This window comes from Rhipicephalus sanguineus, chromosome 4 (assembly GCF_013339695.2).
Source record: "Rhipicephalus sanguineus isolate Rsan-2018 chromosome 4, BIME_Rsan_1.4, whole genome shotgun sequence".
NCBI classification, from domain to species: domain Eukaryota; kingdom Metazoa; phylum Arthropoda; class Arachnida; order Ixodida; family Ixodidae; genus Rhipicephalus; species Rhipicephalus sanguineus.
In genome coordinates, this window is record NC_051179.1 from 140,008,296 (window position 1) to 140,035,034 (window position 26,739).

The 26,739-nt window shown below is 52.5% G+C and overlaps 1 protein-coding gene and 1 pseudogene across 1 annotated transcript; both read left to right on the forward strand.

Moving 5' to 3' along the window:
* The first annotated feature begins 2,653 nt into the window (after window positions 1–2,653).
* LOC125758307 (uncharacterized) lies at window positions 2,654–22,501 on the forward strand (annotated as a pseudogene).
* A 1,046-nt stretch (window positions 22,502–23,547) lies between these two features.
* On the forward strand, window positions 23,548–26,120 carry LOC119390751 (tigger transposable element-derived protein 6-like). Its single transcript, XM_049414917.1, has 2 exons — window positions 23,548–24,062; window positions 24,942–26,120. Exons 1-2 carry the CDS (start codon window positions 23,641–23,643, stop codon window positions 26,116–26,118), a joined length of 1,599 nt encoding a protein of 532 aa, XP_049270874.1. The 5' UTR covers window positions 23,548–23,640; the 3' UTR covers window positions 26,119–26,120.
* Window positions 26,121–26,739: the final 619 nt, after the last annotated feature.

The window sequence follows — 26,739 nt, forward strand, 5'->3', positions numbered from 1 at the left end:
AATACCTACGTATCACCTGTACCTAGTTCATTCATGGTGTAACCAACGTGATTAAATGTAGCATTTGTATTGCCACACAAGCTTTCTTTATTTTCATGTGACCAGCCTATTACACGTGTAACTGCTGATCGGCGCAGGCTGTTCCGAAATGTGTGGGACCTTCCTGACTGTTTTAGCCTTTTCTGGTAACATTGTGCATGTGACTCGAGTACCTGAGCTCATTGTAGGACTAACGCAGACGCCAATGATAATGCTGGAATAGTCTATTCTGCATGTATAAAAGTTGTCACATTTCACCAACTACCAAATTCGACGACTAGCTGTGCTTGCTGTTATCGCTGTACAGTACATGTTACTCGATTTTGTGTATACAAGTACGCCCAAGGGTATTGTCTCTATTAGTCTGACAGCCGCCTTCTTCACCAACATGAAAAAAAACGGCAGGGGGCGTTTCCCACCACTGCCACATCTCACGTCGGCTCCACAAGTTTTCGGCGCCCGCGCCGGTTCTTTAGGCCGTATCCAGATAATTTTCTCACGAGTGGGTAGAGAAACTTGTCAGGATCATTTCGACATCAATATTGTCGCTATGCTCTCCTGGGGTGGCCCAGGAGAGCCTTCGGAAGTCTTGACCACGCCGTGCGCCGTTCTAGGCCTACTCAAGCCTAGCTCGAGTACGGCCTCCCACTGCTTTATTGCCGCCCATCTCCTGGCTGCCCACCACCATGGAGTACGTTGAAGGACAGGAAGTGTCTCCCGAAGAACTATCGGACGGTTCCTGGCAGTCACCAGGCCTTCGCGCCCAAAAGAAACACTGCGCGGCATTACGCCGCGCCGCTGCTGCCAAAACTACAACCACCACCATGGCAGCCTCGCCGCCGCCACCTTTGCCACCATCGAAGCAGACCAGCGCTTTGGCATCTCGGCCCTGCTGTCGTGCGACGATTCCTCGCCTCCCGGCCGACACCATTCACGTCATCGGTCGTCCTAAAACTTCCGTCGACCTTAATAAGCTTCAGCCATGGCACCTATACTCCGCCTTACTGCAAGCAGCGAACTTGCAAGATCTCCCGCCTGCATCACGTGACACAATACAGATCTAACTGGTTAACAATACTTTCACACTGAGCACCGCCGACTCGGCTCGCGCGCGAACATACCTCCGCATCACATCCCTCACGGTGTCCGGCAATACCTTCACTTTGCACCTTTACGATCCGCCACCGGATGACGCCTTGCGAGGCATTCTATACCATGCATTTGACGACTTCACGCACAAAGCCATCCTCGAAGATCTCCAGGCTAGTAACCCTACTCTTCCTATCGTGGGAGGCCGCCATATGGGCAAGACTCCTCACATTCTGGTCGCCCTCACCGAACCCAAGGTACCCCGGTGGATTCTCTACCATGGTGTCCACCTTCGCCTTCTTCCTTTCCACAACAAGGCAGAGGCTTGTTTCAATTGCCGCTCGACCGGCCACCGCACCGACGTGTGCCCCAAGCCACGAGAGGATCGGTGCCACCGTTGTGGCGCTACACATCCCCCGCCTCCCAAGGGCCCACCGCCCACATGCACACCTTCCTGCATTGTGTGTAACGGGAATCACTCGATGCAGAGCTCTAAATGCAAGCATCGCTATGCACAGCGGCCCCCTCGCTCCAGGATTTCGGCGGCCGCTCCATTTCCCAGTGGAATTAGCCATAAGTAACAAAGAAAAAAAAAGTTATTCACGTAATGGCCGCACACCGCCTTTTCAAAACCCCTGCAAAATGCAGCCCTGCGAAATGGTTGCACTGGAACCCCTGATCTCCCTAGGTAGGTCGTGAAATCTCAAGCCTTGCTGCCTGCCAGCGTGCAGCCGTATACTCGCACTCTTTGTTCGTTGTTCGATCTGACATGACAATTCGCATTTGTTTTTGTGCGGTTCTGCGACAATGTCACATCGGCAGAGCAACGCAGCTGACTTCAAATGTCAAGCGATATTTTTTGCTGAGAACTCCAGCAACTGTGCCGCTCAGCGCGAGTTCGACGTAAATGAAAAGTTGATTAAGGGCTGGAGGAAGCAGCGGGACCGACTGTTTCTGTGCAAAGGATGGTGTCATGCTTTTCGCGGCCCAGCAACAGGGAGGCACGACACTCTTGAAAAAGAACTGAGGCTCCATGTAAAATAGGAACGTGCCAAAGGTCTCCCAGTTTACTGCGAGGATATTCAAACAAAAGCCTGGCAGCTGGCACAGCTAGACCAGATTCGATTGGCCGGTCAACGCTTCAGGCAAGTCGGCACTGGGTCCAAAAGTTCATGCAGCGGAACGAACTGTCTCTTCATCGTAAAACCACCATCTCTCAGCCTTTGCCAGCAGAGTATGAGGAATGGCTGATAGAGTTCCAGTGATACGTGATGAACCTTCGCCGTCAGAAGAATTACGCTCTCAGCCAGATCGGGAACGCTGACAAACCCCGGTCTACTTTGACATGCCCAGTCACGTGATAATCACAACAAAAGGAGCCAAGGACGTGCGCCTGTTGACAGCAGGCCATGAGCACACACGATTCATCGGGATGCTGTGCTGCACTGGCAGATGGGAGGAAGCTGCCACCGTACATTGTACTTTGCTGCAAAACCCTCCCAAAGAATGAGTTCTTCCAAATGTGATCATCCGTGCAAATGAAAAGGGGTTCATGAATGAGGCAATGGTCAAAGAGTGGTTCCAGGCGGTTTGGATGAAACGACCGGGAGCAGACTTGCACCTGCCAAATATGCTGATCCTAGACTCATTCAGAGGGCACATTTGGCCAGGCGCCAAGGAGGCCCAACAGAAGGCCAACACAAACCTGGTTGTCATACCTGGCGGTATGACATCTCAGCTACAGCCACGTGATGTAGCCATCAACAAGCCCTTTAACTCTTTCACTACCGCGCCTATTCGGATCGGTCAATTTGATTGGCTCATTCCAAGTTCAACTTCTCTCGCATGGGTGGTGGACACCTAGCGCGATCTAGGTAAGGAAGTGGGAAACACACAGGATCCACGATGTTTTTGGGTTTTTTTGCTTGAGGGTCGTTTTCCCACGCCACAAAAAGTTTCGGATTGCTGCGCGAGTGCGTCGGCCATGGCGTCGTCATCGCGTGCAGACGCTCCTAAAACACTACGTGTTTCTCACAAATCAAGCATTTCAACAGCCAATTTTGCGGATGAAATCAGTCGCAGTGAGCCTGGAGAAGATGTTGACACGTCAGATTTCAGCATCCATGACGAGGAAGCACTGTTACAAAGCAGAAGCGAGGTTCATGGGCCAGCTGTCCCCAAACGAGTCTTCCCGCTTCTTGGACCCCCTTTCGTTGTGGGAAACGGGTTATCACCTACACCTGCCATCTTTTCCCTGAACTGGGCGCTTCGGTTGAAAGGTGGCAGCTACGCGCGGGCCTCCCTAGTATGCCAGGAATGCCGGCTGTATGTTGCAAGAGTGACTGCAATCAAGTCCTTCAGCCGGGTCTCCTCCGTGGAACGCGTGTTTGCAACGACTGTGTTTTTTGTGGAAGCAGGTGCCTTTGTTCGTCAAAAGTTGACAGTTCCCCGAAGTGACATTGCCCCCCTTTCTTCCGAACTGGTCGGACATGGAGAGTGAGAGTGCAGTGGTCCCTCGCTTGCAATCCTGGGGGCGGTGACCTATGTGTCGGGAGAGCCGTTTGGGCAGCCGTAGAGAGAGGTTGTGTCGCTCGCGCTCCGCGATTTTTTGCGGCCTCTCTCTCGCGCCAGTCGCGATTCATCCTCCGACGAGAGCGGTCGTTTCGGCGCCGTGCTCCTAGGAGTACGGCCGTCGTACTCGTGCGCTCGCCTGACGCCGGCGAAAGGAGCCGCGCCTCATGGATTACCGTGCTGTGATGGTGTTTCCTGTGCACGCTGTTTACAGGCCTCACCTCCACAGCGGTCGCGCCCTGATCGTCGCCGAGTGCGGTCGGCTCTTCGGCGCGATCCTCATGGGTACGGCACGCGTACTCGTGCGTGCCGGGACTGCTGCCAGTGCTCACCGATCAGCGCGTCCTTCTGCAAGGCTCTACTGCAGGACACCTGATTGGACTATCGGCCCCTGTCTTCGCGCTTCACACGGCCGGTCGGTCGAGTGTTTAGTGATCTCTCTCGCGTGATTACAAATCGATCGCCGTGTATTGAGCTGCAGCGGGCCGTAACAACGCGCGTCTTACGTTCGTGTCTGTCCTAGGACCACTAGAGCGTGTCTTTCCCCCCTTTTATTGGCGGTTACCCCCTTTTTTTATATACCTTGTTATTTTATTCCTTCGGTAACCGCAAGTCCCCCCTTTGCCGCACTTAGACGCGCGCACGCACCGTGTGTTTTTGCCGCGTCGCGTGCTGCTTTGAACAGTGTACACGCTTTTGTTTTGTATTTGTTTACATGATCTCGCATGTGCCGCCGCTTCACACACATTCGCAGCGCAGCCGCCTTTTTCGAGCGTCACTCCTTTTTTTCCTTACAACCGTTTTTTATTATTTAGTGGCGCTCCCATCCGGTTCGCCTCCTGTGTGTATTGCCGCTCTCTACCGCGACTTTTGAAGAGTGCAGGGCGCATTCGTCCTCGCTTTTGGTACTGCGGAAAGAGACAAACTTTCGCGAACATTGACTTGAATCTTTGTGTGCCCGAGTGTGGTGCAGTGACTACTGTCACAGCACGTGTCTCCTACGTGAGGAAAGTGTCACGCTGTGTATGCGAACACCGCAGTGCAGTGCGCAGCTTTGACAGCCCTCCTCGCTACCATGGACGACACGGGAACACACGACACCTCATCGCCTACGGCCGCAGCCCCCGAGACGCCAACCGGACGACCAAAACACATCCGTCACAACCGGAACCTGAGTGACTCCGGGTCTCGCCTCCAGAAGCTCGTGAAGCATTTCCCAGAGCGCGGAGACCTGCAAGAGGCAATTAGGAACTGTGTGGAGGAATGGGTGAAGCGGCCTGTGGAGAAACTACCTGATATATCCTTCCCCCTCTGCCCGCCCTCTGCTGCACCAGAGAGCAGCCCTGCGGACGATGGCAAGCCTGCAGTTGCCACTGGGATTCCAGAATGCACTGCACCACTGTCTCCCCTGTCCACAGAGGAGCAAATGGACCTCTCCTCGACTCGCAAACGTCCCCGTTCGGACAGCAACGACAACGAGGAAGAGGGACCACGGAAGGTGGCGCCAGGTCCCCCCTCCAAAGGGGACAACACTGACACTGAAAGTGCCCATAGCAGCACAGCCTCTCAACTCTCTGAGGACTCGGCCACCACCACAGACTCCTGTGACACATCAGGAGGCTCCTCAACTATGGCCAGCAGCACCGCAGACACTGTTGATGAGTCCACCACTGACAGCTGCACGGAGCCACACGCCCAGGCCGCGTGCAATGTAGTGAAAGCCACGTCACCTGCTGCTGCCTCCAACACAGCTGCTGTGCCTACCGAGGAGGTGCCTGCGGACCAGGACGAAGGCCCCACCATGGAAGTGACGGAGGGAGAGCAGGGAGAAGACACCAGCCACCCTCACCCCTCGGAGGCCTTCCTCAGGTCCCAGCCACGCCCCACTACCGCTGTGAACCCTCGGAAGAAGAAGAAAGGCAAACCGAAGGCCGTCCAGGGCCCCTCCGGTACTGCAGTCTTCCCTTCCAACTCCGAGGGAACACGCCCACGACTGGTGACCACGATCAATGCAGGGAGGCTGCCGCCTGCACCGCCCCTGACACTCGCGATCACCACCCCTCCCGCGAGCCAGCGAGAGGACGACGAGGGGTTCATAACCCCCCAGTCCAAGGCTGCACGCAGGCGCCAGAAAAACTTGTCCTCTGCCACACTGACAGTGGACCCCGCAGTGGTCGGGACGGTCCTGTTCCGGCCCTCTGCCCCGGGAGGCTCCTTCTCTGTCTGGCATCCCTCGCCTCACCCTGGCTGAGGCACTCTCTTCGCGCCCGGGTATCGCTGCAATCTGGATCAACCACCGTCGCAACATAGTGGCGGTGGATGCGACAACCAGGGAGTGTCTCGAGGGCCTCCTGGCCCTCACGGAGCTGAGGAGCATCCCGGTGTCTGGAAGGAGGCCTGCAGATCGCAGGAGCATCACGGGTTTCCTCCACGGAGTGGACGGGGAGCATGACGACAACGCCCTGCTGGCCGGACTTCAGTCCACTGTTCCGGTCCTGTCAGCTGCCAGGGAGGGCCGCACAGTCACCCTGCGTTTCGAGGGCCCAGTTCCCCCGGAGCAGGTGATGCTATTCAGGGTGCGCTTTCCTTTGCAGCCCTCCAGACCCCGACCACTGCAGTGCAAGCAGTGCGGTCGGTATGGCCACATGCGGGAGGCGTGCCGCTGGCCGGAGAGCTGCATTCGCTGCGGCCAGAGCCACACAGCTGACACGGGCTGCCAGCGGCCCCGATGCGTCAACTGTGGCGGTCCTCACTCGGCCGACACCCCACACTGTCCCAGGTGGCAGGAACAGCGCCAGGTGGCCACAATCATGGCATTAGGGTGCCTTGATGCGCGTTTTGTTGCGCGTTTTGTCCAGGGTGAGGACATCTGCGGCGCCTACTGCGGCGCGGCTGCCATATTTTAGCCCACGGCTTCTTACCGGCGTCTCACCCATCTACGGCAGCTGCGCTGAGAGGCACGAGACGCGGGGCAAAAAATGGCGTCGTGGCGGCATCAGCCCCTTCAAAGAATGACAACACCCTAAGGGGGGCGCACACATCGAGGCACACTACATGGCATCCTCCACCGCTGCCCTCTCTAGGCGGGCGGTTGCAGCGGTGGTCCGGGACCAGAGAGGCTTGGACATATGCGAATGCTGTGAAGGGACACACTCTTCTCACCCGGCCTATACCTGCCCCCCGCAACCGCCACAGACCGCCTATTGCACACGTGACTGCTGCTGCCCCCACGGTCCAGCCTGCTGCTCCTGCCCCTCACGCAGCACCCTCTGCTGCTGCTGCTGTTGCCCCACTGGCCGCCTGCTGAATCCACTGCGGCCCCACCGGTGCTGCCTCCTGAAGCTGTCCCGGCCCTCCCTGCTGCTGCCCCTGCGGCCCTCTCCGCCCAGCCCGGAATGGATCAGCTGGTGGCGTCCCTGATGGTCTGCTTCCAGCTGGGCACTACCATGCTGCCACCGCAGCACCCGCTCCGGGCCATCTGCCTACAGGCAGTGGCCTCCCTGCAGCCCACAGACAATCATGGCTAGTCCTCCGCCCGGGACGAGTCGAGGCCGCCGCCCTAGCGTTTTCCAGTGGAACGTCAACTGGCTGAGGCGGCGGAGAGATGACCTGTCTGAGCACCTCCTGCAGAGCGATTACGACGTGCTTGCACTGCAGGAGGTTTATGCCCAGGCAGAGGACCTTCGCCTGCCGGGGTACGTGGGCTACAGCAGCCGGACTGGCCGCACCCTGGCGTCCTGCAATGCTGACCCCTGCCTGGACGACAGCCACCAGCAGGGACGTGCCCGGTGTGCGGTCCAACGTTTCTAGAACCAGGTCAGTTTCGCAGCTCCCCATAGACGCTTGCTCTCCGAAGTGGACGCAACGGCCGACGCAAGAACTAGCGGCGCTGCAGTTCCATCTTGCATCATGCCTCACGCGTCGTCTGCTACGACACCCATGTGACCTATCGTCGCTGCAGCTTTCTGCGGCCGTGACAGCCGAGATTTAAACTTTTTCAATAACCTCGACTGTTTTAAAAAGAGATTATTTCACAAGCTAAGCTCCAAGAACATCAAAAGATAATGAAATAACCTATAACAATGGTACAATCTCACACGTCTAGCTGTCCTCTCGCACGAACGTTCCATTGCCGTCAACCTGTGTTTAGCCGCCGCGGTGGAACAGTGGTTACGGTGCTCGGTTGCTGACCCGAAGGTTGCGGGATTGATCACGACTACGGCGGTCGCATTTTTTCTGCGGAGGCAAAAATGACACTGGCTCATGTACTTAGATTTGTCGGACTCAGCAAGTCGTGTAACAGAGGACCGTTGTTAATTTTCGGGCGAATTAATTCTGATTTTTCTAGAAAGGCGTACAGCGCGAACTATGGTTGATCAAGGTACCTGGTTTTATTCCCTGAGCTCGGTTAGGCGACTTGTAGCGAAGTCAGTCTTCACGATTCTTGTGGGATTGGCATTCAGAAGATATTTCTTGCAAGTCCCTGCCCTGATTCGCAGAAGTGATGACCAGTGTTCGTTTCCGAGCCGCTCGTGCAACACGCGCATCAATATGACATTCTTCAGCTTTGTCCCTTTCACGCGTGCTAAATCGAAAGAACTGCTTCCCAAACGAGCACCGTTTCGCAAACAATCACACACGAGTACGGAGCAAGCGAGCGCAGAGAAACGCGCAACGCGTCGCAAGCGGCTACTCCTCGCGCGTCTGAGATCACAGCGGCAGGTGCGTCGCCTCCGCGATTAGCTTCGCCAACGCGCCATTGAGAGCAATGGTGCGTTGCCGTATCCGATCCCGGGGGCCACGCCAAGTGAAGCAAAATGGAACAGCAGCGCCGTAAGTTCACGCGTCGGCCACCTGTGCCGGCACGCGAGCGGAGCTGCGAAACTGACCTGGTTCTAGAAACGTTGGTGCGGTCTACGTCAAGCGGGAGCTCCTGCAGGCCGAGGTACCGGTGGCTGACTTGGTCGATGGCCCCTTCGAATGCTGTGCCGTCCGCATACGCCTCGAGGGGAGTGACACCACCGTGGCCAGCGTGTACCTGGGCAAGGAGTTTCCGCTCTGCGAAGATATCAACGCCAAACACCCAGCCTGGGGCGTCGCAGGACTGACGCTCGAGGCAGAGAGGTCCGGGATGTCCTACAGCAGCTGGGGCTGCTGATCCTGAACGCCGGGGCCAACAACTTCATCCGCCGCGGGGGCCAAGCCACCAGTACAGGCCATCGACCTCAGTGCAGCCACGGAGGGATGCCGGTATGCATGGTCACCGCTCCCGGACACCTGGAGCTCGGACCACCTGCCCATCCTGCTGTCCCCTTTCCGAGGAAAGGCCCCCCGGGACTGGGAGTACCGCGTGGTGGATTGGCAGGTCTTCCGGCGACTGTTCGGGCAGGACACGAGCGGCAGGGACCTCGTGCAGCTGGTGGCTGACAGCGCGAGAGCGGCGACTGTCATCGCTAAGGTCCAGCAGGGACGGCCCGTTCCGGATATCCAACACCTGGCACTGAGGTCAGCAAGGCGGCGTGTAGAATGGCAGGCCCTCAGCAAGGCCCTACCGGAAGCTCTGGACAGTGTTCCGGAGGGTCGATGCCGTCTGCAGACGCCATGCACGCAGGCGCAGGAACCAGGGCTGGCTGGGAGTGTGCATTTCCATCGACCGCACGCGCGACGGGACCAAGGCCTGGCGCCTGCTGAGGTGCCAGCTGACAGTGCCACGGGCCTTCAACCAGGTGCTGTCCCTGGCTGTGCACCTCTCAATCGGGGCTGCGGAACTGGCTGAACAGCTGGCCGACCAGTTTGCCGCCAGAGACATAGCCCAGCTGCCTGCGGCACCATCACCTGCTGCCTCCTGCCATCATCCCGGATGGGTGTCTGTGCAGGTGCGGGAGCTGTGCATAGAGCCTATTGGGATGCACGAGCTGGTGGCGGCCCTCGACGGAACCAAGCGACGAAGTGCTCCAGGGGCCGACGGCATCACCTTCCAGATGCTTCGCAACCTGGATGGAGCTGGCCGTCAACGACTCCTGGAGTACTACAACGACGTCTGGTGCACCGGAGTCCTACCAGAGTCCTGGCGGACTGCGGTGGTGGCGCCTATCCTGAAGCCCCGGAGGAAGGCCACGGCTCTCTCCTCATACAGGCCAGTCTCTCTCACCTCTGCACCTTGCAAGGTGATGGAGAAGACAGCCCTGGAGAGACTCGAGTGGATAGCCGACCATCTGGGCTTCTCCCCGGAGCAGCAGACGGGCTTCAGGCGACACCGGTGCACGGCAGACTCCATCTCTGACGTCGTCGCTACCCTCTAGGTAGCCAGGAGTTGCGGGGACGTGGTCATGCTGCTGCTGCTGGATGTGGAGAGCACCTTCGATGGACTCCCACACGTGGTCGTCGAGGCGGCTCTGGACCAGCTTGGCATCAGCGGGAGCCTCCGCGGCTTTGTGACCGCCTTTCTGTCTGGGAGGACCTTCTGGGTCCGTGTTGGACGGGAGACCAGCCAACCCAGGGACATCACTGCTGGTGTCCCACAGAGATCGGTGCTGAGCCCTTTCCTATTCAACATGGCGCTGGCGGGACTTCCAGCATCCCTCTCAACAGACACCAAGTTCCCGGCCCACTGCTCCGTCTACGCAGACAACGTGGCCCGGGGACCACGGCAGTCCATTCCAGCCATCAGGAGATCACTGCAGGCGGCCCTGGAAGCAGTGATCACCTACCTCGGAGGCATCGGGCTCAAAGGTCTCTGCCACCAAGACCGAGGCCCTGCTGATCCACCCACTGGCAGCGGCACGAGACTACGTGAAACGGCTGAGGATTGGCAACCGCCGCCCGCCGTGGAGGTCGACGGTGAAGTACCTGGGGCTCACCATTGAACACCGGCTCACGTGGATCCCGGCTGCCAAGGCTGCTGCCACCAGGGTGCGGCGCGTTCAGGGCGCCCATCAGTAGGCTTCAGCAGCGTGGCCGTGGCTGCTCCACCAGGTGGGCCCTGCGGCTTAACCAGGCTGCGGCGTCCTCGGTCCTCCTGTACGCCTTCCCACTGGTGGCCCTGACACCGGCCAGGAGACGCCTGCTGGAGGGACTCCTCAGAGGAGCGGTGAGGGCCATCCTGGGGCTCCCCAAGAACTCCAAGGTGGCAGCGACTCTTGCGGAGGCAGGAGAGTGGCCCCTGACGCTACGCATGCTGCAGCGTGCGTTGGGACACATCGACCGCCTTCACCGCGCCACCGATGGCAGGGCCCTCCTGGAGCGCCTTCGCAGCCAGCCCGGGTCACGGATGGGTGGCCTCTGCTTGCTGTACCACCAGATGGTCCCGGATTCGCCAGTCCCGGTTGCCCCTCCACCGCCACACCACCGGCCACCAGAGGTCCACCTCTGCTTGGAGGGGGCAACCAAGCGATGAACACCTGCGGCCGCATTGCAGCAGGCAGCCACCTGCAAACTTCAGGAGCAACTGGAGGGTCGACTTCAGGTGTTCACTGACGGATCTGTCATGCCAAACGGGACCGCGGCTGCTGCTTGCGTCATCCCGTCGGTCTCTTTGCCTCAGCTTCCTGCTGTTCTGGACGTCCCTGGGCCTGCGGTACAACTCCCACCGCTCTGCTCCACGCTAACCACCTGGGTCTGCGTCGGCCACCGACGTCACTCGTAACAACTGGATGGCAGCGACGGGATTCTGCTCATGCCAAGTCGCAACAAGGTCATGCTAGCATTGGGATAGTCTCCGCTGAGATCATGACTGCAGGATGTGGTGAGTGCTTGACTTTTCTTCACTGAGATTTTACCAGGCTTTGTCTCGAGTTTTGTATGAAAGGTGGTAATTTTGGGTAACTACTCTACGTTGACCTGTGCATGGGAACGTAGCATCTTAGTGGTAGTGAAGTTAGCAGCACTTGCAGCAACCATGAATCTGAAGGCACTGAAGAAACCACTTTTGCTAGAGTTAGCTAAAAGTTTGGGTTTGGATGCTCGAGAACAAATGAGAAAGCCAGAGATTATCGAGGCTATTGAGAACCTTAAGGCAGACGACGACGAGCTCTCAGAGTGTCTAGAGCCGATTGAGGAAGAAAAAAAAAGAAAAGCGCGAAGAAGAAGAATGAAATGAGAGGCTAAGGCGCGAAGTGGAAGAAAGGAATGAGAGGCGCGAAGCAGAAGAAACGAGAGGCGCGAAGCTGCAGAAAGAAATGAGAGGCAGGAAGCTGCAGAAAGAAATGAGAGGCGTTTGGAAAGGGATCTTGAGATGAAGCGTCATGAACTGCAGCTGCTCAAGGCTCAAAGTAGTAGAGAAGGTAACGAAGCGTCTAGCGGAGTAGAACGGAAGTCGCTCAGGATGAAAGACCTAATGCAATCCTACCGCTCCGGAGAGGACATGGGTCTGTTTTTGGTAAACTTCGAGCGCACGTGCGAGAAGGCGGGTGTTATCAAAACGATGTGGCCATAGTGCTTGCTTACCCTACTACCGTGTGAGGCTGCCGATTACCCGCTTGACAAAAGAGGAAGCAGACGATTACGACCAGGTTAAGTCGAGCCTGCTAAAGAGGTATAGATTGTCAGCGGAAGCATTCAGGCAGAAGTTCCGGAACGCCGTAAAGCAGAAAGACGAGTCGTATGCTTATTTCGCATACACGTTAATGTCTAATATGAGGGAGTGGCTCAAAGAGGCTAAGGCGTTCGAAGATAAAGAGAAAATCGTGGAGTGCTTCTGACTTGAGCAGTTTTACTGTCGTTTGCCCCAAGATGTTAGGCTCTGGGTGCAAGACAGGGAGGACGTAACCACTGTCTCGAAGGCCGCGGAGCTTGCGGAAGAGTTCGTCTCGCGCCGTGCGCTTGATAGAAAGGAGATTCCCCAGCGGGAGGGCCAGAATAGAAAGGCAACTGGGTGGAAAGGACAATCCGTCCAAGAGAACCGAGCGCACAACTCTGAACCAGAAGAGAAGGGGGAGGCAGTGAAAGAAGCCGATCTGGCTCAGGAAGAGCACCAAAAGAGGGCTTTTGAAAAGAGGCGATCACATGTGTGCTACAATTGCCACAAGTCGGGTCATATGGCAGCGTACTGCGAGAAGCCAAAGATTGCTTGCCTGTCAGATGACAGCGGGGATGAAAGCACGCAACTTTTGGAGCCATATATCTGAGAGCTCATAGTAAATGGAAAGGAGTGTTGCGTGCTGCGAGATTCGGCAGCAACAATGGACGTGGTGCATTCCTCGTATGTAGAACCGGGGCAGTTCACAGGAGAACGCGCTTGGTTTAAGCAAGCAGCGGAAGCACGAAACGTATGACTTCCGATGGCTAAGGTTTGCATCGAGGGCCCCTTTGGCGTATTGCATAGGCTGCTGGGTCTGACTATCTGCCGATACAGTATTCCTATCTGTTTTCAAACAGATCAGATTTGTTGCTGCGGCAGAAGAACCTCACATTCGGGAAGAGGGTTGTACGCGCGCTCACTAGCTGGAAACCACGAGGGAGACTCAAAGGTTGTTTAGGCGACTGTAAGCCTTTCGGAGAATGTTGACGTTGGACTTTTGAAAAAGATTTTTTTTGGTAGTTTGTTTTTTTTTAGTATGAAATAGTTTTCTTTTGTGATCTCCTCGTCTCTTAATGGTTTAATAGCTAGTTTTACAGCTATGTTTTTTAGATCGTTATGCATAGTGATGTTATCTATCGAAAGAATAGGGACACGCATCAGAGCAAGTTGAGTGCGTAAGAGGAAAATGCCCTCCATGAGTTTTACGAAAGCTAAGTTTGAAAATATTTTGTAAGGTTTCACTTGCGTGTCATGCAAGGACACAAAGAAGCATTACGTCAGGGTGTCCCACGAGTTGAATAGTGGCAACGCTCACGGCCTAAGTCGCTGTTTCTAAGAAACTTGATGGTGTCGGGTACTCTGGCTTGTGTATTTAAGTTCATTTTTTTATGTGACAGGTTTACAATTGCCTTTTTTTGTTGTTGTTGTTGTGGTTGTGCTTCATCACGACATGTGTTTGTGAATTTGAGCAGCTTATTTCAGGTTGGGTTGTTGGAATTGCTGCTGCTATTGTAATTGAGAACAGGTCGTTTTGTTTGAAGCAAAAGCCTGGTGGGTCTCGGGGAGAGAGTACGGGCGCTTGCCTGCTTGGCGGTTGTGGTTCTCGCGTGGTTGACACAGGTGCTGTCTTTCGAGAAGGAATGTTGGCCAGCAGAGCCAAAAGCTCTTCTCCCACTTTGTACGACGCTACCAGATGTTCAAGATCACCTCACACGGAGGTGGCAGAGGAATGCAGCAGAGCAGCATCGCGGTGTGCACGGCTTCAGCACACCAGCATTATCTTCATCGACCTCTCCCCACAAAGGTGGTTGACCTTTGTATGTCGAGGTCTCGGCCTGCCGCCGGGGAAGCTGTTACAAAGCAGAAGCGAGGTTCTTGGGACAGCTGTCCCCAAACGAGTCTTCCCGCTTCTCGGACCCCCTTTCGTTGTGGGAAACGGGTTTGTCGCCTACACCTGCCATCTTTCCCTACACTTGGTGCTTCAGCTGCACGGTGGCAGGCCTCTCCAGTGTGCGAGGAATGCTGGCTGTATGTTGCAAGAGTGACTGCAATCAAGTCCTTCAGCCGGGTCTCCTCCGTGGAACGCGTGTTTCAAACGAGTGTGTTTTTGGTGGAAGCTGGTGCCTTTGTTCGTCAAAAGTTGACAGTTCCCCGCAGTGACATTGCCCCTTTCTTCCGAACTGGTCAAGCGTGGAGAGTGAGAGTGCAGTGGTCCTTGGCTTGTGATCCTGGGGGCGGTGACCTATCTGTCGGAGGGACGGACCCTTCAAAAGCATGCACGTTTGTGATTGGAAATTTCTAGTTAAGGAGTTTCCCTATCTTGGAAATGAAGCGTATTTAAGGAGCAGCAGAGCGTCTGCTCGAGACGGATCGATGGGACTAGATGCCGTTCTGACGATCCTGTCCCCTATGATTTAAATAAACGTCTGTTAAGTTTTCCTCAACGCCGGTCTCTCTGCCTTGGCTTCCTGCTGTTCTGGATGTCCCTGGGCTTGCGGTACGACTCCCGCCGCTCAGCTCCATGCTTACCACCTGGGTCCGCATCGGCCACCGACGTCACTCGTAACAGCGCCAAGTCAAGCCGCAACATCCAGTGGGTGAGTGTCAGCTGTATGTGCGGCGCACATTTTGATGTCTAATGAATAGTTATAAGCAGCGAAGCGTGTAACCACAGCCGTATTACTTATTTTCAGGGTCTCAACGTCCTACAGAAGTGATTTCTGGCCGGCATCTGTAAACCATGTGCAGTTTTTTCGAGATGGAACCCGGGGATTGAAGTTGGCGGTGCGCTCCGAAGTACACACGGCACTTTGTGCGGGCCGTCGATTTGTTTCAAATATTTTTCACTGCACAGCTGATCAACATGATCTGTGACAACACAAACAAACATGCGTGGACGCATATTTTGGAAAGGCAGACCAATGTGGAAAGACTGTTCGTGGAAGAATTTCAGTCCCGATGAAGTGATGCCGTGCATAGGAATCCTCATCTACATGGGAATTAATGAGTTGCCTCGCCTGCATCTCTATCGGAACACCTTGGAGTTATTTTTGGGCCTCATTCCTCTGAAGATTATGCCCAGGACCCAATTTTTTGCATTCCTTGCTTTTCTAAGTGTCATGAACTCGGAGAAGACGGACCCCATCCACGATGGCAGGCTGCACAGGATCACACATCTACTGCAGCATATCAATGACGTGTCTTGTCAGCTTTTTCAGCCATACCCGAACTTGTGCGTGCACGAGCGAGTGGTTATGCCAAAAGGACGATCAGGAATTTGGCAGTATATGCGTGACAAGGAGGTCAAATGGGGGTATAAGCTCTGGGTCCTTGCAGACTCAAGGACAGACTACACTGTCCAATTCAGGGTTTATACCGGGAAGAGAGAAGTGCCCAGCTCAAAGGGAGTGGTCTATGACGTTGTCACCCGTCTGTGCGAGTCATATTTGGATCAAGGTTACATTATCTACCTTGACAATTTTTACACGTCCACGTCCCTCTTTGTACGTCTTCTTGAGCGGAAAACTCTTGCGGAACAACGCGCAAAGATCGTTGCAGATTTCCTTCCCAGTTGAAAGACACCATCTGAGAAAAAAAAGCAACTCGAGGAGACATTCGCTGGATTTGGTGCAGTGACGTGCTCTACTTACAGTGGAAGGACAAGCGTGCTATAAACTTGATCAGCACAGCACACACTGCAAACAAACACATCAATGCAACGTGAAAAGTGAAGAGAGGAGATCAATGGGCAAATATTCCCATCAGGAAGTCGCTCTTGAGAGAAGACTATAATAAAAGGATGCTTGGTGTTGACAAGTCAGATAAACTTATTGCTTGGTATAATGTTTTGATGAAATGTGTCAGATGGTGAAAGATGCTGTTCTTCCACTGCATCGACATTGCTGTCGTGAACAGCTTCATACTTCTTGAAGCACACAGGGAAGATCACCGTAACATAGAGGAGCTCTCCGGAAAGACTGGCTTTGACCAGCTTGCCTTTCAAATTGGGCTGGTCAACCAGATTCTTGACATGGACGACAGACATGTTAACCCTCCACCTCCGCCAAAGAAGTCGGAACACAAGCTCCAGGTTCAAAAGCGCCGTAATTGCAAGCTGTGCTACGATAAGCAAAAAATAGAAATGAAGACAGCAGTTTTGTGTGAGCCATGCGGTGTCTATGTTTCATCCCAACAAGGGACTGCATTGAAGAATGGCACGAGACACACCTATGCTAACTTTCTTGTGGAAAGAACAGGTTTCGCTAATATTTTCTCAAACTTGTGCAACCTTTTTATACCATAACAGGCTACAAATTGTATCTTTTGGACTTTTTTCACCCGCACTATTTTTCACGTTATTCTCCTTTTTAAAGCATGAAAAATATCTTCATTCTGTAAACTTTTCTTTATAAACGTCTTTTTCATTAATTTCTGTAATAAATACATATGCAACGTTCAGGTTATTGGAGAGAACATTCTTTTAGCTACATGTTGATACCAAACAATGTAAATAGGGCATTAGTATCTATCCGGCAAAAAATATTTCTTAGACCTTGTAACAACTGACCTTTGTTCCACGATAACGAAAGAGTTAAGGACCGGGTGCAAAGTTCTACAGAGAGTGGCTCATGATGGACGATGCCCCCATGACACCAACTGGACGCCGCAAGGAGGCTCCCCTCAATAAAGTTGCGACGTGGGCGAAGGAGGCGTGGGAGGACTTGCCAGCGGAAATAATCGTGACTGGCTTTAAAAAGTGTTGCATTTCTAACGCACTCGATGGCAGTGAGGACGATGTCATTTGAGATGCCGAGGACGTCTGCGAAGGATCCGACGGCAACAACTTTCCTTGCACTTCTGACGAAGATAACGCTCCTGGCAGTGACTAGAGGGCCAAGGAAAAGTTATTGTAAATAAAGGTGTCCTATGTTTCAACTTTCCCGTTTCTAAAAAAAATCGTCATTGAGGGCTGCCTGGCTCTCAACGACGTTTTCTCTATAATGGGGATTTCCCACAGGGACTTCACCACAAAAGCTATCAGAGCAATTGGAAAAACAACCTGAATCCTGCTGTAACAAGAGCTTCAGAGGAGGTCCTTTCTGACTGTGCTATGACAGTGAAAAACTTATACAGTGCAGACCACTTATAACGTAACCGCATATAGTGCAGGACCGGTTATAATGCGGTCTTTTTCGACTCCCGTATACCCTCCCATAGAACCGCACGTATACGCATACCGCTTATTGTGCAGTCCCCCAAGATGAAATACCGTTTATAATGCGGTTGCGGGAAAATACTTCTGACAAACGCGGTAGCGAGTGCGGTTCTCAAAGGAGGTACGCCGCTGGGGAGGGAGCGACGAGGTCGTTACGAAGGGCGAGGGCACGCACAGTGAACGAACGAGGGGTGGAGGGAGGAAAAAGACCGCGGCAGCGCTGTGCGGGCTCGCCGAGTGGGGAAGGATGGTGGTTGCCTAGGCGACGGAGTAGCCTTTGCACCGGCGGCGGCAAGGCTCCGCGGCCGCTTGCTGGCAGCGCGTTCCGCGTGGAACGTACGATCGCGTCCTCACCAAGTGCGCTTTAAAGTAAGTTTCCTGTCGGGAAAAGCGTCGCCGTTATCACACTTGCTAGAGATATCGCAGCTACCTCGTCCGCAGATTGAAAAGTTTTGCGGCTTCATGACGCGAGCTTCTGCCTTTTCTGCCCGTGCGCGGACTTAAACGAGCTTGGCGGGCTTTTGTCGCCGTTGATCTCCCGGCCGCGAACACTAACTTCATATCATGCGCGCTGTTCTTGGGTAGTGCTTGAGTGCGATCTTTTCGACGTCCGACCTTCATGTTGTCTTGGTCAAACTTCCCGCGACAACATGCCGAACCGCATGCTAGGCCTAATCAGCGTTGGTTGCGTTTCGGTAGCGGTCGCGGGCGATAACAGTTGCGGTTTGGTGCGGAATCAACGAAACTTTTTGCGATGGCTGCACTTGAAGGGAAGGGAATCATATCGTTAATGAAAACGAGGGCATGGTTGGCACAAGCAACTCTCGAATGGTAGTTCCGGATTCGATTGCAATGTCTTGGACATCGCGTGCGCGCCCGTGAAATCGAACGATCGGTACCGCGCTCAGCACGTGAAATTTCGGTCGCGATTCGACATGGTTTCTGTGTAATGCGCATACCTCGAGGTGGCCTGAAAGGTAGTCGGCGAATTTCCGCGATGGCACCTTGTTTTGTTTGCTTTTTCCCACGTGTTCATTTCGTTGGCAATGCGGGTCTTTGGCGGTTAATTTTTGAACATTCGGAGATTTAAGTGGTTGTAAGCGCCCCAAATCGCATATGTCGATTATCGGACACGCGAGGCTACATGCTCAACACGTTTTGCGCAAGTGCAGCCTTTGAAGAAGGTTGTTTTGGTTATAGTGCGGTACCGCTTATAGTGCGGATATTCGCGACTCCGGCGACTTGCGTTATAAGCGGTCTATACTGTACCGAGAGCTGCACTTTGACAACCCAGGTAATGTGGCCATCTGTTATGATGACACATGGATTACCAGAGGCCACCTATCGCACCTTGGTGTGAGTGTAGTTATAGAGCTGTTTTCGGGCTATGTCTTGGACTATTTTGCCCTGTCAAACTTTTTGTGCCAGCTGCCAGCGCGCCAACAAAAGAGGACCCAAATTACTTGGTTTGGGAGCCAACGCATATCTGCTAGAAAAATACAAAGTGGAAATCAGGCCACATGGAGGTAGAGACAGCGATCACCCTCTATGAGCGCTCAATTTCCAGTCATATCTTGCGGTACACAGTGATGCTGTGTAATGGGAACAGTAAATCATTTCGTGCTGTTGAAGACGCGAAAATTTATGGTTTTATACAGGTCCAAAAAGAGGACTGTATAAATCCTGTCTAAAAACAAACGGGCACCGCCCTACGCAATCTCGTGCAAAACCGTGAAGGTTATGGTGATACACTAAGTGGAAGAGGCCACTTGACAGGTGATGTCATAGAGAAATTGTCCAGATACTATGGTTAGGCTTTAAAGTCCAACGTGGGCGACGTGAATGCAATGCACCAAGCAGCCATGGCCACATACTATCATGCGACATCCACTGATGAACGACCGAACCACACCTTGTGCCCATGGTGCAAGCAGAATGCTGCTGCTGAGAGGGGAGAACCACTGCCAAGAAAGACACACCTACAATTTTCCTCAAAGTGTTAATGGCACACTGCTTCCATTCTACGAGCAACTTTCTGACATGGAGCTGCTGAAACGCTCAGGGGTGGAAGCGGGCTTGAGCGTTTTGGAGCAGCTCAGGGAGCAGGAATAATGCTGTTTTGGAGCAGCTTTGGAGCACCAAAATGTGTGTTTTGGAGCAATGCAAGTTAGTTTTGGAGCAGAATTCTAGGGTAAAACATCATTGTTTTTTCGTTTTTTTTTTTTATTTCTGGTAAGCACAAGAAATTCGAACGATTTTAGAAAACATTCCGAATACTTATGAACGAACTACACTTAACACAAATTTATATATATATATATATACGCACGCGCGCCCGTACGCGTTATCATTAAAACATCACAGCTGTGATAGAGCAATGACTCGGGAAAACGAGATAAGCGATGTTTTGAATAGCTACACTTGAATAGACTGACAAATTAAAAACGTTAATGGTAATGAACGTTTTTCAGCAGCGGCGTTTTCGCACCGCGTTTGCCGGGTTGCTACATTTTCATCAAAAGCTATACGCCGGCTTCAAAAAGTTCCTTCGAAATGCGCGGAGGTCAGCGCTGTCTGGAGGCAGTGGAAGAAACCAAACAAACACGCGTCTGCACCCTAAACTCCGCTTGTCGGACGAGCGGGCGACGCGCCGCGCGAGGCTTTTTCTTTTCTACTTCGAGTAGGAGGACGCGGCGGCGCGATTTTGAGATAGCTTTCGTCAAAACGACGCGCGCGACCGACCCTCCGACCACGCGTCAGTCGCTCATGAAATCAAGCCATTTGGGACGCAACAGTGCGATTTCGAGAAGGCGTTCGTCAAAAAACACGCGCGTCCCTCCAAGTGCGCGTAAATCGCGCCAAAAATTGCGCCATGCGGTTCCATCTTTTCTCTCCAAGTTCCCTTCCAAGATTTGCCAATTATTGGTGTCGGTTATATGCACGCAAATATGGTACTTGAGGTGCGATGATACTAGATGTCGCAAGCGCACAATTTGTATCCCGTGGTTCTGTTTTCGTACTACCTCACTTCGTCTTTTGAGTAATAAACGTTCCAAGTGTCTATCTTGTTCTTTTTTGTATATTTCTTCACTCGCCACCTCATGCACCAAGCCACACACAGCAACGGTGGCGAGCGGCATGTCATGTTGTGCTGCGCATGGTAGGAGCGACAGCGTACTCGACCTCGAGCCGAGCACAGGTTCTGACGAGCCAAAATCGAACAGCGCGACCGATCTCACTGGCGAGACTAAGCTCGTCGCTGCACGAGCGCGTTTACATGCTGCATTTATAACGTCTAACGGCTTGTGTGCAATGCAAAACATTCTGCACATGGAGAGGCATGCTCTCAAAAAAAAAAAAAAAAAAAAATGAGTGTCGAGAATGGTCCAACCGACTTACACAAACCGAAGCCCTGTGAGTGGTTTCGCGGTTGGTAGTGGCTTCATTGACCGCAAACAAATAAAACAAATTTTTCTTTCTCATGCAGACTTATATGACACAAAATTCATATTACACACTCAGCTATACAGCGGTTTCCTAATGCAAAGATTCTAAATAATGGTCGCGCGTTTACGTCCGCGGCAGCTGCTCGCACTATCCTCATGGCTTCACATCAAATTAAATATTCGCAGTAAATAGAACGTTTTCGACATTATCAAGCGTCAACGCACTTACTTTTATTCATGTTCGTAATCCCAGGCCACGATGACAGCAACCGCCTCGTGCTCGCAGCGCGCCAAAAAACTGCGCGCCAAGTGATGTCATGATTATATAAGCCATGATATAAGCTCGCATGCGCGCCATGACACGGATGACAGCGGCACATGAAGGCACCAAACGTAGCCTCGGTGACTGGTTCCGACAGCGCACCGGAGCCCATCGCGGAGGCCGTGCACCAAAGACCGCTTGGGAGCAGTTTCGGCGCAATAATGCGTTTTGGAGCAGGATGGCGCAGCAGAAGCGAATTGGCGCAGCGTGGCGCAAATGGCGCAGCACTTCCACCCCTGAACGCTGAGAGAGGGAAGACTCAATATGCAAACGAGGCACTTTGTTCAGTTATTAATCTCTAATCCTCAAAGACAAGCCTGCTTCACTGATTGCTGTTGAGTTGCTGAAGCAGCGATGCACTTTAATTCCGGGGTACAGGAAGCCTCCACATATCTTTGGAGAACTTTAACTAGAAAAAAAACTCCAAGAGTGAGCGATGGCCAGAAGAGAAAAGATTCTCGTCGAATAATGAATGCTGAGCGGAAGCTTTTAGCATCGGCCAAGTTCTTGCAACAAGCAAAGCGGCGGCAACTAAAAAAATGTGATAAAGACTACTCTCCTGGTGCCTTCTAAGGCATTTATTTGAGTAAACAAGTTTTGTTTTTTGCTATTTTCTCAGTTTCAATTTTTTTGCCACTTTTCATTCTACTGACAAGCGTGTCTAAGCTTTGGTACACTCAATTTTGATCATTCTTGTATTGCTGAAAAGCTGGATGTTTAGCGAGTGCAAGAAAGTGCCATATGTTACTGTAGGGACCTATAAATCTTTAGAAAAAATAAAGCAAGAAAAATATCTTTTCTCGGTAATCGAATGGTGTCCTTTAAAGCTTCACAACTTTTGTTGTAGAAAAGCTAGAACCATAAAATTATGCTTCTTGCACTCTTTGATATCTGTAGAATGCAATGACATTTAATTCAGCAGGATCTGTGTAGCCGGTTATTTAAACAGGTGATCAACAGAAATTTGAATTCATTATTAGGGGTACACAAAAACTGAGTTCATATTTGATATGTGCACATGCAAATACATAATCTTCAAAGTTTTCATTATCCTAACCTAAATTTTAAAAAATATTATATCTAAGTACCTGTCACAACACAATAGACACAACAGTGTCTCAGTATGACATTGTTGTGTTGTGCATTATTAAACTGCTGGCTCGTGAAGGTGACCGCCATCTGAGTCTGTACCACAGGGCAGTTTATTCAAGCCAGGCATGCGACAAGTGTGTATCTGGTGACTCGTGTGTTGTGTGTGATTTCATTGTCCAGCAGTGAAGCTGACCACCAGTGGAGTGTGAGCCATGGTGGCAACCAGTGCAGACAGGCAATCTTCGAGAATGCCTCGAGAAAATACTAGAAGTGAAAACCAGTGCCTAGAGAAGCGTATAAACAGCGGCCAGTCCTACGTTTTGGCAGTCTGCTCCGGGGAGGAGATATACACCGAGCAATACAGTGCAGTCCACTTATAACGATACCACATATAACGATATATCGGTTATAACGATGGGTCGACTTAACAGTCTCATTTTATGCATTGGACTATGGGGAAAAAAACATATATAACGATATGTTATCCACCGCATATCGGATACAATGATGAAAGGTTTGCTGTGAACTTTTCATCATGTTGCTGTGAACTTTTCATCATTTTCATGTGTACTGTGAAAAAGTTTGCTGTGGCATATTTAATTCAGAATAATCGTAACATTTACATTGATAAGTTCCTCTGAAACGACCTAGCCGAGACAAGACAAAAAGTTAGTGTAGGCGAGTACGTATCTACCGCCATTGCAGCACAGTGCCGGCAGCGCGTCCCGGCCGTTCAAAAAGCCGAGGAGAACATCGCGAGTTGGCGCGACGCGCTATTAATGGCGCCAGCTGTGTCACGTTTCGCGCCTCGACGCGCGTCGACCACGGAGAGGCTGTGAGGGATAAAAAAAGAATGCGAAAAGCAAAGCGCCGCGCTCTGCGGCTCCCCGCCGTTGGTTGCTGAACGAAAGCGGGAAAGGGGAGAGAGAAAATAAAAAAAGCGAAAAGCCAAGCGGTGCAGCGGCATCGGGGCGGGGCCTCGGTGGCATTCCGGCTGTACCTCTGGCTGTACAGTCATGCTCAATATGACCTGCAACACGGGAGCGCATGGCCTCACGAGTTTAATGAGTGCGCACGGCTTCAACTTGCTTCATTTCTGTAACTAAATATTGTTTTCTTATTTGGGAACACCCCCCAGTGAGAGAACAGCGTTTAGTTGCAGAAATAAGGGCTTGTGCAAGGAATGCGAAATATTTAAACTCGTGAGGACACACGCTCCCGTGTTGCAAGTGTACTTTCTCCTGTACTACTGTACTTTCTCCCCCCAAACCCGCCGTCGGTGAGTCTCTCTTCCTCAGCGATCGCGCGAGCAACGTCTAGAGCGGAGCAGAGATAACCCTCAACAAATATGGCACCGACGAAGCGAAAGGCTGTGTCGTTTGATACAAAGTCGAATATTTTGCAGGATTCGCAACGCGGTTTTAAAGTGAGCGCCCTCGTAAAAAAATACGAGCTCGCCCAGTCGACGATCTCGACTATCCTCAAAGCCGGAAGCACCACGCTTTTGAAGGCTGGAACCAGTGGCCATGCCGACAAGCGGAAGAGAATTCTGGAGCCCTTGTATGCAGACGTTGAAGAGGCACTCTACCAGTGGTTCCTGTCGATCCGTGCCCAGAATGTGCCGATTAGTGGGCCAATACTTGCCACAAAGGCGAAAAACTTGGCCTTTCTGCTCGATCGGCCGAATTTTGAACCCGGCCGCGGCTGGATACAAAGATTCAAGGAGCGGCACGGCATTGTCTACAAGAACGTGGTGCGAGAAGCGGCCTCTCTCTTTCACTTTCACTTTCACTTTATTTCCTTAAAGGCCCCGAGTGGGGGCATTACATAAGGGGTGGGTGTACAGTAAGGGTGCATGATACATGACCATTCAGGATGAGAAGTGCAATTTTACAGCATCAATGAAAGCATCTGGGTTGGCGGTGGCAACGATGGCGTGGGGAAGGCCGTTCCAGTCTACAATGGTGCGTGGGAAAAAAGAAGACGAGAAGGTGAGAGTACGGGTTTGAGGACGAGCAACACTTAAGCAATGACCTGTACGAAGGGATATGCGAGCAGGCGGTGAGATGTAAGGTGGCTGATTGAGTGGACTGTGGTACATTTTGTGAAACAGGGATAGGCTGGCAGTGCGACGGCAGCAGGAAAGGGCGGGCAGGCCGGTTTCCGCCTTTAGCGAGGATACACTAACGTTATACGAATATGATGAGTGGATGAACCTGACGGCGCGGTTCTGCAACATTTCTAATGCGTCAATGAGATAAGATTGATGAGGATTCCAGATTGCGGAAGCGTACTCAAGTTTTGGACGAATTAAAGACTTGTAGGCGATAAGTTTAACGTGAGGAGGAGAGCTTCGTAAATGACGTCTGAGAAAGCCTAGGGTTCTGTTACTGGATGAGATGATGTTAGACACATGTGGAAACCAATTGAGATCTTTGGAGATAGTTACACCGAGATATTTGAAGGTACTAACAGATTCAATAGGAGTGCTAGCAATTTTGTACGGATAGAGGAGAGGGCTTCGCGAGCGGGTGACGGACATTACTTTACATTTACTGGGATTCAGGACCATAAGCCAGCGATCGCACCAATTCAGGATTTTAGTTAAACTGCTCTGCAGCTCGGCCTGGTCGGAGATATTTCTTATTGACTCGATTCAGAGGCGAAGCAGCAGTGGCTCCAGACAAACCTGCCCGCATTGATGGAGCGCTTCTCAGCCAGAGACATTTACAACTGTGATGAGACTGCCCTTTTCTTTCAAATGACACCATCGAAGACGCATGCTTTGAAAGGCGATCCATGTCCTGGCGGTAAGCACTCCAAGGTTAGGGTAACCATGTTACTTTGTGTGAATATGGACGGGAGCCATCGGCTCAAGCCCTTCGTGATCGGGCGATCCAAGAAGCCTGTGTGCTTCAGGAATCAACACATCCCGGTCCGCTATAGGAGCAACAAGAAGGCCTGGATGACCCGTGTCTTGTTTGAGGAGTGGCTGCTCGAGATGGACAGCATCATCGAAAGTCAGGGGCGGAAGGTGGTGTTGCTGCTGGATAACTGTAGCGCACACAACGTGAGCCTGAAGCTGACATCAATCGAATTGATGTTCCTGCCGCCGAATAAGACGGCAGGCTTGCAACCGCTGGACGCCGGCGTGATTGCTAACTTTAAGGCGTTATACCGGCGACGTATGCTTGAGTGGCTCGTGCTGACGATTGACCGCTCGGCTCCCGGTACGTCGGGCAATGCAGACGGGCCCTCTGATGCTCCTGATCTGAAGATTAGCCTTCTAAAGGCCGTGCGCTTCATTTACAGCGCGTGGTACGAGGTGAGGCAGACCACCATTCAAAACTGCTTCAGGAAGGCAGGCTTTGTGCACCAGGACCAGCCTCCCTCGCCTAGTGACAGCGAAACCGGCACGGAAACTGCGGATCTGACGGAGCTCTGGGAGCACGTCGCTACTGGTGACGCAGATAGCGGGTGCGTCGCGTCGGTTGAGGACTTCCTGACGGCAGACAGTGCTGCTTCGTTCTGCGATGAACTCACCGACGAGACAATCGTCGCGGATGTGTTGTCGCGACAGACGGCGGCGTTGTGCGACGGCAGCGACAGTAGTGATGAGGAGGTTGACAGCGCCTCTACGACCCCGTCGATGACAACGCAAGGTGCACTGACGTCTATTGACTCGCTGATTGACTTCATGCACATCAAAGGAATGCCGCCAGAGTTTCCGCAGCAGCTGAAAGCTATGCGCACCATGGTTGTGAAGCTCAAGCTTCCGCAGAAGCAACTGCAGATTTCGGACTACTTCGGCATGCCGAACCCGTGATGCGCTCTTCGGAGGAACAAATTGTTCTTGACATCCTACTATCTACAATATTTATTCGTTGGTGCAAATAGCGAATTCAAGCCTGGAGCTACAAAAGGTACGTCCGGCGACGATTTTTTGGCAGCAGTCCAGATATAGCGATCACCGGTTATAACGATCATATTTTTAGGTTTTCTTGATATCGTTATAAGTGGACTGCACTGTACCCGGGAGGACAACACAGCGAGCATCACGTCCCGAAACCAAACACAAGCACAGCCAGAATGAAGCCCGCCATCGACTTCGAGGGTCACTCCCGAGCAGCGCCGGTGCTGAAGGACTCTTAGTGCACCTGGTTATGTATGCCACTCATTCAAATATAACGGAATGCAGACCCTAACTATTCATTTAACTCTAGCTGTTCAGGCCTTCAGCTGATATAAGTTTCTATTCCTCACCGTTCCCGCGTTTCTAAATTGCCATGCATGCTGGCACCTGTTTGCAACATTCATACTTGGTCTACATTGTTTGGAGTTTGCTATTACATCTCGGAAAATACCATTAGCTTTGTTTCAATACTGCATTACAGCATTTTGTTCTTTGTTTGCAAGAGAGCCTTGTCTCGTTCATACCAGCGGCTGG

What these genes read in the sequence shown, in the direction of transcription:
- LOC119390751 (XM_049414917.1), top strand. Translation starts at nt 23,641, where the DNA reads ATGGCACCGACGAAGCGAAAGGCTGTGTCGTTTGATACAAAGTCGAAT. An exon ending in GTGGTGCGAGAAGCGGCCTC is followed by an intron (nt 24,063 to 24,941) that starts TCTCTTTCACTT and finishes TATTTCTTATTG; the next exon opens with ACTCGATTCAGAGGCGAAGC.